General features: G+C 39.3%; 1 protein-coding gene across 1 annotated transcript; it reads right to left on the bottom strand.

Annotated features, from left to right (window-relative positions):
* Positions 1–384: 384 nt before the first annotated feature.
* Positions 385–10,911, bottom strand: LOC135843205 (uncharacterized). Its single transcript, XM_065361004.1, has 2 exons — positions 8,140–10,911; positions 385–1,002 (listed from the first exon to the last, which is right to left on the bottom strand). Exons 1-2 carry the CDS (start codon positions 10,909–10,911, stop codon positions 385–387), a joined length of 3,390 nt encoding a protein of 1,129 aa, XP_065217076.1.
* Between the last annotated feature and the right edge of the window lie 506 nt (positions 10,912–11,417).

The following is an 11,417-nucleotide window of genomic DNA, read 5'->3' as shown; positions in this document are numbered from 1 at the left end:
AGTATAACTTTGTTGCACTTATTACACAAGGTATTTAAAACAACAATGTATGGCATAAAATCGAAATCCGCCGGAGGGGCAATATATACATTGATAAGAGCAATACCTGATATATCCAAGCAGATCACATCATTGTTAGCAAAACGCTGTTCAAATCCTATCTGAATATCAACCAAGACTGCGGCCCTACCACTGACAACCTGCACCCAACCTCTAACACCACTGAGTGGGATTCTGCCATCTACGATGTACGGCTCTTGAACACATATGACGTTGGCATGTACGAGCTCAGCCGTCTTAAACATAGTGTCATTACCTTTGACAGAGTGATTCGTGTTGATTTGCAAGACACGCAGAGCATCAGTACCAATAACCTGAGACTGACTACCCATAATTGATGTTAGACTGCACATTTATAATATGTTTCCTAAATAACGGACAGCAAGCAGCATGAGTATCGTGATCGATCGGCAAAAGACCTAAAGCATAGTTCTTGGTTGTTCTATTGTATTCTGAACAGTTCCAACAAATACCTGGCCTTGGCGCGAGCTTTGGAAACTTACAGAACTTGGCACGATGACCGATCCTTAGACAGTTGGTACACTTCTGAAGTGGAATGTTGTCTGCTACTCTGCAATTCTTCCAGCTCAACAACAGATACCCCGCAGAAGTAAGCTGCTGCCACGCCGAAGGTTCCAGCTCAACAAACACCATCTTCTCATTAGCATTGACCTTTTTATAGTTAGCTTCAGAAATACGAATCGCCCTAGTACCAGTCTCCTGATGAATAGCCTCTGCTACCATTTCCGCTGTAACGTCCAGTGTGACTCCATGGATAACGATTTGCGGTTTGATCTTATCTCTGATGCTTGCAACCAAGCTCTCACCATTCAAATTCTCCACCAGTTTCTGGGCCTCACTCTGAGATGACACTTGAATCTCAACAGCGCCCCCTCTCAACACTCGGACATTTTTCGCACCAGTAGACGCACAGTCTGGAAACTGTGACCGAATATCTGCAATTACATTTACCGCTGACCCATCGCTCTTCGGTTTTACAGTTACCTTAGTACTTGGAGGGGGGAGTGGAGGGAAAGCACCAAACGCTGCAGCTCCTGCGTAGGACGTGGGTTGGATGGACCCGTAGGAAGTATCAGCATAAGGATTAGACCGTGGTCCTTGGGCATTGTAGTAACCAGAAGGCTGAGATCTTTGGACAGTACTCTGTGGGGGGGCTTGCTGTGTAGCATTTTGTGTAATTTGAGTCCTAGGCTTGCCTTTTGGATCAATAATACCAGCCTTGACCAATGTAGAAGTTACAATTTTCTCTATGCTAGCAGTATCAACTCCCTTGCAACAGGAAGTTGCCTCCTTATGAGGAAGAACATACGACTGTTGAATAAAGTAAGCATTTTACCGTTTGAGTTGGGTACCTATCTCCGAAAAACAGAAATTCATTACTAAGTATCTACTTTGTTACACTTACTATTACAGGTTACCAAATTGAAAAATGCAGTTAAAAATCTGAGTGAAAAATGTGCTAAGAAATCAACTAAAGCACTCGAGAATCAAATATCCAAATTTCCAGACTCGCAGCAACACACCGTACTCGTCGTCATCGTCGTTTCCTTATAAGCGGTAGGCCTATTGGCCTGTCTGCTGTGGTGTGGAACCTGTTGAGGATGAGCCTGAGGTATCAGTGAGTTTCCTCCTTGGTCTCCCTCGGCTTCTTTTCCCCGTTGGTGTATATTGGAGGACCTGTTTTAGTGATCTTGTTTCCTCCATCCTTTTGACATGATTTCTCCAATCTTTCCTATACTTTTTTATCTTTTTCATGACTGGCATCACTCCGAGATCTGCTGTTATTTTCTCAGATGGGACTGTCTCTGAGAGTCACCCCTGCCGTTCTCCTCATGAACTTCATCTCAGCTGCCGTTATTCTTCTTTTATCAGATTTCTTCAGTGCCCAAACCTCGCTTCCATAAGTCATCATTGGTATTGCTAGGGTATTGTACACCTTCAATCTTGTTTCTTTTCGCACCTTACTGCTTCTCAGGGTCCTATTTATCAGTCCTGTGACTCTCAGGAACTTTGCAATTTTCCCACCAACATCTACTTCTCCCTGGTATGATATCATGTTTCCCAGGTATTTGAAATTATTGACCTGTTCAATGATTTTTCCGTTTATTACAATCTTGCTTCTTACTGGTTCCTTTCCTTTGAAGGCCATTGTTTTTGTTTTCTCTGATGATGTTCTCATATCATACTTTTCTGAAGTCTTTGTTAGTTCCATCCGTTTCTTGTTGTTTGTGTATTTTGAGTAAGGTTAATTTTCGTCTGACTTAGTTACCAGCCATGCCAGATATATCACGGTGATAGGGCTGCTATCTAGGCCTCCGTGCTTGCCTGGTCCTCTTTTAGTCGCCTTTTACGACAGGCAGAGGGTACCATAAGGATATTCTTAACCCGTCCCTACACGGGGAAACACGCCGTACTCATGATCCTGAAAGCTGCAAAAATAAAAAACACCAAGGGTTTAAGATATACGACCATGTGGATATATGAGTGCATTTTGCTTCGTATAAAAAGTCGTAAGGCCTACAACCACCTGCGGAATCATAAGATTTTAGTTTTGCCATCAATCGTCACTATTTCCAAGTACCTGAAAAAAGTGTGACCAGTTTATGGATTTTTAAATGAGATTTTTGAAACTTAAAAAAGAAATCACTCAAAATGAGTGAAAGTGATAGAAGAGGTACGTACCTACAATAAAACAACATACTTCCTGGCAGAAAAATGAAAATAGTATAATATTACAGAAACACTAATATTGACGTATTTTTATTGACAGTTTGTATCGACCTTTTCGAGGTAAATGGTATCATGCATTGGCAGTTTTTTAAGCAATGGTGCCACAAAAGGAGATATTCTCCATAAACTCGTAATTGAGGCAATTTCATTGCTTGAAAACTGCACACTGAAGGTCGATGCCATAATCTGCAATGGTGCCACCTGGAATAGGCGTATGTGGACCTTGTTTCACGTCAACGAACGAAAAACATTCGTTCAACATATTACCTACTGATCCTGAACGTAATTTATATTTTATGAGTGATTTCTCAGATCTTATAAAAAATGTTAGGAATTGCATAACTGACCCAAAAATGGGTGGAATTCTGTGGGTAAGAACTGCTTTGCTCCACAACTTTACACCTATCTATGTGCTTGACAATGTACATGATGCATGTTCATTTTCCATGTTCAGACTCCTGATGGCGATTTTAATAATTTCATGTAGAGAAATTTGCATATTATTAGCGGATTAATTTTCCAATTTCTTGAAACAAAAGAACTATAATTTGCGCATCGTAAGGTTTCTTTATACATAATGAAAGCGAGTATACCCGATTTCAACATGCAAATTGAATGCACCCCAGGATGTTGCTCTCTTTGATGATGGTTCAGGCAACTCTTAGATGAAAGTGTTTTATAACATTGCACACAAACTTTTGGATGTAGGCCATTTTGGTGCCAGTAGGGTCTTGTAATGGTAGAAAATGATCACATTTATGTCACCTATACTGGGAGAAAACTAACTGATTTCTCCCACTTATAGTGACAGAAAGCTGTTAGAAACCAGTCGTCTATACTGGGAGAAAACATTTTATACCATCTTATACTGGGAGAAAAATATCATTTTTCTTGCGTCTATACTGGGAGAAAAAATCGACCTACATCGTGTGTAATTATATCGATTTCCTACCACCTAAATGGGAGAAATATTACGACACAATCCATCAACTAATAAGTGGGAGAAAAATACATGGTATTTTTCCCATTTGATCGACGTCGAATTTTTCCATCACTGAAATCATGCGACTTTAATGACCACTCATCTATAGATCGACCCTACCTGCCACCCCGTATACCTACCTAATCGATTTTACCTATTTATTATCGAATATGACGCAACTTCCGGAAATATTACTTCCGAGATGATGCAATCGACTAGATATTACGTCATATTCTCGACTTCCTATTCGCTCCTTAATACTTCCGGGGGTAACGCTTAGCCAATCATAATTCATGGCGCGCGCACAACTTACCCTCTCTTTTTCCTAAAATTCACAATTTTATAAGAAGCGATCCGAGCAACAACTCACTCACGTATTCTTCTTTCGTTTCTTCTACTGTACTGTTCGTTCGGTTAAGTGCAAGTTCTGGTTCGGTTCCTGTGTTAAGTATGAGATCGATGTTCATTTATGGGCTTGGGACTTGCTCCCAACCCAGTGGCCGTTCTTTCTAAGTTCGTTTCGATGCCGTATTTTTCCAAGTGTCGCCTTTTCGACTTAGAAATATTTCACTTCTGGACTAGTAATGTTTCCAGTCTAGGTCAACTTGGCGACCCTTCATCTTATAATCATCTCATATGGACCAGCGAAATAACCCCCAGAACTGAAGAGAGTCTGTAATTGAATAATTACGTATTTCACGTCCCCTAGGGGACAGTTGGAGATTGCTCATCGACCTCGGATCGCCTTCTGTAAGTTTATCGTGGAGATCGATTTATTATTTCTGTTTCGTATCCTAATTGTTCCTTATTATTTCCTTATTGACCTAAGCATCCTCGTGTTATTGACCTAAGTTTATTGACCTAAGCAACCCGTGAATCCTTTATTGACCTAAGCAACCCGTGTATCCAACAGTCCTAGGTTTATTCTGATAAGTACCCTCGTGTTATTGACCTAAGTATCCTAAAATCTATTTTTTCCTCGAAATAATAAGTCAAATAACCTTCAATTTTCATCCCTTAAATGGCGACTGATTATTGGTATTGCGATGCGTTTCAATCCAATATAAACGTGTTTCGAAGTTATTTGTGTGTTCTCGATTTATTTCGCTCTATAATAGTTCCAGTGTATAAGTCGAGTTAATATAATGGTCCCGTGCATATAGACCATTGAATCGTCAAAGTATTTCCATCTAATAATATGTCGACTAATAAATATCCATGTCGAGAATACTCATTTTCGACATCAAATCGACACATCGATCAAAGAATCGATTTAATTTTCATCTTATAGCCGTTCCAGAAAACTAATCCACGCCTCACCTTATATTCCAGCGGGGATTTACGCCCAAATCGTATCATGGATTCATCTTATACGACCTCACGTTAAATTTAAACTGTTATGACTCGTCATAACTGAATTATGTTCCAGGAGGGAACCCCCAAATTCGTCCGCGATCTATCACGACCCTGAAGATTCACTGAGCTAACAACCAGATCGCGAGAGATATCATCTTATAATTAATCACATCCATAACTGATCAACCCAGTGCTTGAAAAGATATCCAGACAACAAAGAAAATATGGATTAGTCTATTCTACGTTTCCAAATTTTCACAGATCCAAATTTCGAAAACCATAAATCTATGATTTTTGGTAATTTCCGAAATTATTCGTAATTACGATAGGTTTATGGATGTGGGCCACCTGGTGGCAGCATGGTGTACTGGATGTAGGCCGCATTAGAGATTGTTGGGGTTGGTTGATGTAAACCACCATTTTTGGCCATAAGGGTCCACTGGATTTGGGCCGCTTTTGAGGATACTGTGGTTTGTGGATGTAGTTCACTTTGGAGCTTGTAGGGTCTACTGGGTGTAAAATTATGTAGTTTGTAGTGGGAGAAAATTACAGCAATTTCTTCCACTTTGGTGGGAGAAAATAATTTTCTTCTGTCACTTAAGCTGGGAGAAGCCTAATTTTATATTTTTCTATCACCTATATACTGGGAGAAATTTATTTCGTCGTATTTCTGTCTACCTACGTGGGAGAAAATGATTCCATCTCAATATGGAATGGATTTTCTCCGATCTTTTTAGGCGAATGAATATTTTTCTGTCCCCTGAGCGACGAACATTCGACTATTTTAATGACCATTTATGACGTCAGTGACCAAATACGACATTTTTCCCAACCTATTTAGTGGTGGTGGCGCCTACGACCAATCGCGATCGCGAGATTATCGAATATCGACGATTATACACGATTATAGCTTCGTATTCCCGGTGGTGGTGCCAAGTTTACCTTCACTTCCGATATATTAACCAATAACAAGCAAGTTTTTCACGATTTTCGCCGAATATACGCGAATATGACGTAATACAAGCGCCGGTCGCCTACGTTAGCGCTGCTAGACGCGATATACGCTTGCGCCACTTACCCCACCCAGCTACTGCACGATTTTCGACTACTGAAGGTTATAAATACGCCGATCCGAGACGAAATCATTGATATTCGTTCTATTAGCGCCATAGCTAGGAATGATATCCGCTAACCGGCACACAAGCGCCATAGCTTCGGTTAGCTATCAATGAGTCGTTCTTCAAGAATCTGTAATGTCAAGTTACAGGTTGTTAGTTGGTAAGTACTACAACTTCCGATGTCGTCATCATCATCTACTTGGATTAATCTGCAGCTTAATCCAAAAGATGAATTAAATCCAGTACAGTTCGTGTTCAAGTTAAGTAGGCAATTCGGTCATACGAAACCTACGATACTAAATGGATTAGACATCCACGACTCTGGCATTTTCATCGTCATAGATGATTTTATGTCCTTAGCACTGTTTCCATTGAGGATAAGTTATCGATTCTCGTCTGTCTTTTTTTTTTCTTTTTTTTTTTTTTTTGGTAACCCTATCATACTGCACTTTGAAACTGCTCATTTCTCCTAAACACCAACCTCACCTACCGCTCAGACTACCTCGCGCTCACTCTGCCCAACATGGCCGAAAGTCCCAAGCCCAAAAACCTGAAACCCACAACTCACGCGGGATGAAATAAATTAATCGCTATAATTAATAGCAATAATTATAAACAATAGATAGTTGATTAAATATATTGAATATGTATAGCAATAAATGCTGAATGCCCAAATGTGCGAGAAGAAAATAGTTAATTGAGATGTTACCCCAATGAAAGTTCTAATCGCACTGAACCCAAATTCGAAATTGATTTAGGAGGTTAACGATGTTTGTAGAGGGGGAAAATCCCACCTGCTTCTCCCTCTACCAACCCCTTAACCAAGCAGGTAGTAAATGTCGTAAATCCCTTAACCTGCAGGTGTTGGAAAGATCGGGAGAACAATGGAGTGAAATAAGGGTTATTTTATGACCCTGATAAGATCAATACGTGACTAAATAATGGGTTCGACAGGTAACAAATAAACTGATGAACAATGATCAGCAGGGGGTCCGAAATAAAAACACCTGCTTGATCCCACTTGCTCTAGAATTCCGAACATGCTCCCCCTCGGAGAGGATGTAGAACATCATCTCTACATTACATATATAACAGGATTTCAAATTGAGCAAAAATGCTAAAGAACAAGAACTAATTATATTATAAACTATTTACAATGACGTGTTTAGGGTGGTTGCAATCCTGGAAGACTTCGATGGCTCGCGTCGAAGCCAAGTTTAATAAACTCACCTGTGAATAAAGATTGAAAAATTTTGAGCTCTTCAGGCACCGAGCCAGTGCAGTCCGAACAAATTTTGGTACCAATTTAGAAAGGATGCAACCGGGTGAGCTCCAGTGTAGCAGGAATATTTTTTAGTCATTTACCACATCCGAATGTGAGGGAAGGAGGGTTACTTTTCCGATTGTTCTTGTAATTAACTTGTTCCCCTCGGTGTTTACCGAAACGACCCGTGTCAACCCATCAGGGCCTCGGTGAAGCTCCGCAATCCGACCAAGTGACCACCGAGTAGGGGGTAGCGAATCGTCATTGATTGCTACGAGGTCGCCAACTTTGACCTCGTTTTTCTTAAACCGCCATTTATTTCTTTCTTGGAGGGTTTGCAAATATTCGGTATGCCAACGTTTCCAGAATTGTTGAGTAAGTTGTTTTGTCTGTTCCCAATATTTTAAACGATTTACAGGTACGTTGGAAAGGTCAGGGTTGGGAAGAGCTGTTATTGGTCCGCCAATCAAAAAATGACCAGGTGTAAGAGCATTTAAATCACTGGGATCAGTTGATTCAGGACATAATGGACGTGAATTTAGACACGCTTCAATTTGTATTAATGTCGTTTCATATTGCTCATACGTAAGCTCGCGATCGCCTATTACCTTACTTAAATGGGATTTGACTGATTTTACTCCTGCTTCCCATAAACCGCCGAAGTGTGGGGCATACGGCGGAATAAATTTCCAATTTACACCGGAAGAAGTCCAAAAGGAGGATAAGGCACTCCACATATCAATTAAGCCTTTGCCTAATTCGGAAAGTATTCGTTTTGCGCCTACGAATGTGGACCCATTGTCTGAATTCATTTCAGCAGGTAGGCCACGTCTGCTGATAAATCTGTTGAATGCAGCTATAAAAGCTTCACTCGTAAGATCAGAAACCAATTCTATATGAATAGCCTTAGTTGAAAAACATACAAACACTGCTATATAAGCCTTTGTTGTCGTATGTGGCCTTTTTTTGACCAACAAATTTATAGGACCCGCATAGTCAACGCCAGTAACTGTGAAAGGTCGTTGAGGAGTAACTCTTGCCTTTGGTAACGCAGCCATTAGCTGAGTACGAATATGAGCTTTATCAAGAGTGCAAATTCGACAATTTGTAATACAGTTACGAACTGTACTGTTTATGTGTATAATCCAGTACTTACGCCTCAATGTGGCTTTCAGAGCTGTAGGACCACCATGTAATGTCCTTGCATGCTCTCTTTTGACAATAAGTCGAGTTAAATGGTGGGAGGAGGAGGGTAACAAAATAGGATGGCATTGGTCGAAAGAAAGCGACGAATTCTGAAGCCTTCCCCCCACGCGGATAATACCCATTGCATCCATGAAATGAGAAAGTTTTGATATGATACTTCTCACAGGAATAGCTTTATTATGCTGGAAACATAAAATCTCATCAGAAAAAGCTTCTTTTTGTACCAATTTAATGAGTAATAATAACGAATGATTGTATTCAAAAAGTTGCAAAGGGCCATATAATCGAGGACCATACCAATGAGCATTCCAAAAGAACCTACATTGATACCCTGTTACCTTTACAATCTCATTTAACGATACATATTCGTCCATCCATGAATTATTCTGTATTAACACAAGGGCCTTTTTTGATTTTGTGGAAGGTCGTTTTAACTCTAGCGTAACTGACTGAGTGAACTTGAATTTACTACCGGGATCCATAGGTTTGGTAGAAGATAGGAAGGGGGGACCATTCCACCAAAGGGAAAGATCTTTCATTTCTTGAGGTTTTACACCTCTCGATAATGGATCTGCAGGATTTTCCTTAGTATTTATGTAATCCCATGTGTATTCCTTAGTTAATAATTGAATTCGCCTAACTCTGTTAGAGACAAAAATTTCCCACTTACTAGAAGGAGAACGAATCCAATAAAGAGTAATGGTATTATCCGTCCATAAACGTATTGCCGAGAATGTAAATTTATCACTAAACATCTCAAGAACATTTTTCATCAAACTGGATAATAACTCAGCAGCACACAATTCTAGCCTTGAGATATCAAATTTTTTCAAAGGTGCTACTCTAGATTTTGAAAGTAATACTCTTACCACCGAATGATTTTCATAAACAGCTCTCAAATAAACCACTGCTCCATAGGCATCCTTTGAGGCATCCGCAAAACCGTGTAATTCTAAAAATTGATACCTTTCAGACATTGAAAATAGGTGCCTTGGAATCGTTATTTTGTTTAATTCATGGAGAGTAGAAATGAGTTTTATCCATTGTTTTTTGATTTCCTCAGGAAGAGGAGAATCCCAAGATAGTTTATCTCTCCATAAAGATTGCATGATTATTTTACATGATACTGTAACTGGACCTAAAAATCCAAGTGGATCATAAATTGAAGAGATAATGGAAAGAACCTTCTTTTTGGTAAATTTAGCTTGAATATCTATTTGGCCTACCCAAACTTTATACACATCTTCACGAGGTATCCAAATAAGGCCTAACGTTTTTACAGAAATTTCTTTATCTAGTTGAATGGGAAGATTTGACATTTCGTCAGACGACATGACGTCACTAATAATTTCATTCGCATTTGCGCACCATTTACTCAAACCTAGACAAGCCAATTTTAACAGAGCAATTAATTGATTCCGTTTTTCGATCGCTTCTGCAACCGTATCTGCACCTGTGTAAATGTCATCAACGTAAGTATCTTCCTCTAAAATTTTACTTGCAAGAGGGAATTGATCGCGATGTTTTCTTGCCAATTCAATTAAACACCTTGTAGCTTCAAAAGGTGAAGAAGGAAACCCAAATACAACTACTGTGTACTCTAGGATCATAATCGGATCATTTTGAGACTCTCGCCAAAGAATTCTTTGAAGTGGAATGTCATCAGAATGCCTTAAAAATTGTAAATACATTTTACGAATATCAGATGTAAAAACATAACGTTGGAAATGTGATCTGAATAAAATGCTCATTAAAGGAGCTTGCACTGTAGGGCCTTTCATCAAACAATCGCTCAAAGATAGACCAGAGGAAGACTTCATGGTAGGGTCCAAAACTACTCTTAATTTGGTAGTACTAGACGATTCTTTAATTACTGCATGGTGAGGAATATAATAACTAATTTCACCAGGCTTTTCCACCGCTCGCCTCAATTGACCTTGACTAATCATGTCGTTGATAGACTTAATATAATCTTCACGAAATTGTTTATTCCTAGAAAACCTCAATTCCAAACCATGTAAACGCTGCAAAGCTTGGGTTTTCGAATGGCCTAATGATTCGCGATCTATTTTTAATGGTAACCGTAACACAAATCGTCCATCTGAATTTCGCGTAGTCATAGATACAAAATGAGCTTCGCAGTCTCTGTCTTCTTCTGATAACGTTTTATTCATTGACTCATCCATCAACCAAAGTTGTTCAATTGTTCGAGATAAACGATCTAACGAGTCAATGTTAACCAGACAGGACTTGCTTACAGCGTTGCAAGTGATAACATTAAAATTACCTGTCACAATCCACCCAAATTTGGTGTTTTGATATCTAGGACAGAGATGAGAAGACTTGAAATGTTCAGGTAACAAAATATTCCAAAATACCCCTGTACCTAGTAATAAATCAACTGGTTGAGGTTGATTGAAAAGAGGGTCAGCTAATTTAATGTTATTGGGCAATTTCCAATGGTCAATAGAAAAATATTTACAGGGTACCTCGGAGACAATTTCGTCCAAAATAATGCAATTAATTTTACATCTGAATTTCGAGTGTAATGATTGAATAAAAATTTCAACTGTACCAAGTGAAGTGGTGGTAGAATTTCCTACCCCTCCAACCAAATTACGATTTCTTTCTCGTTTCAAATTTAACCTATTTGCCATTTCAGCAGTAATGATATTGAACT

Source organism: Planococcus citri, chromosome 1 (assembly GCF_950023065.1).
Source record: "Planococcus citri chromosome 1, ihPlaCitr1.1, whole genome shotgun sequence".
Lineage (NCBI taxonomy): Eukaryota > Metazoa > Arthropoda > Insecta > Hemiptera > Pseudococcidae > Planococcus > Planococcus citri.
The sequence above is the reverse complement of the archived record's forward strand: the minus strand, read 5'-3'. Positions and strand labels throughout refer to the sequence as shown.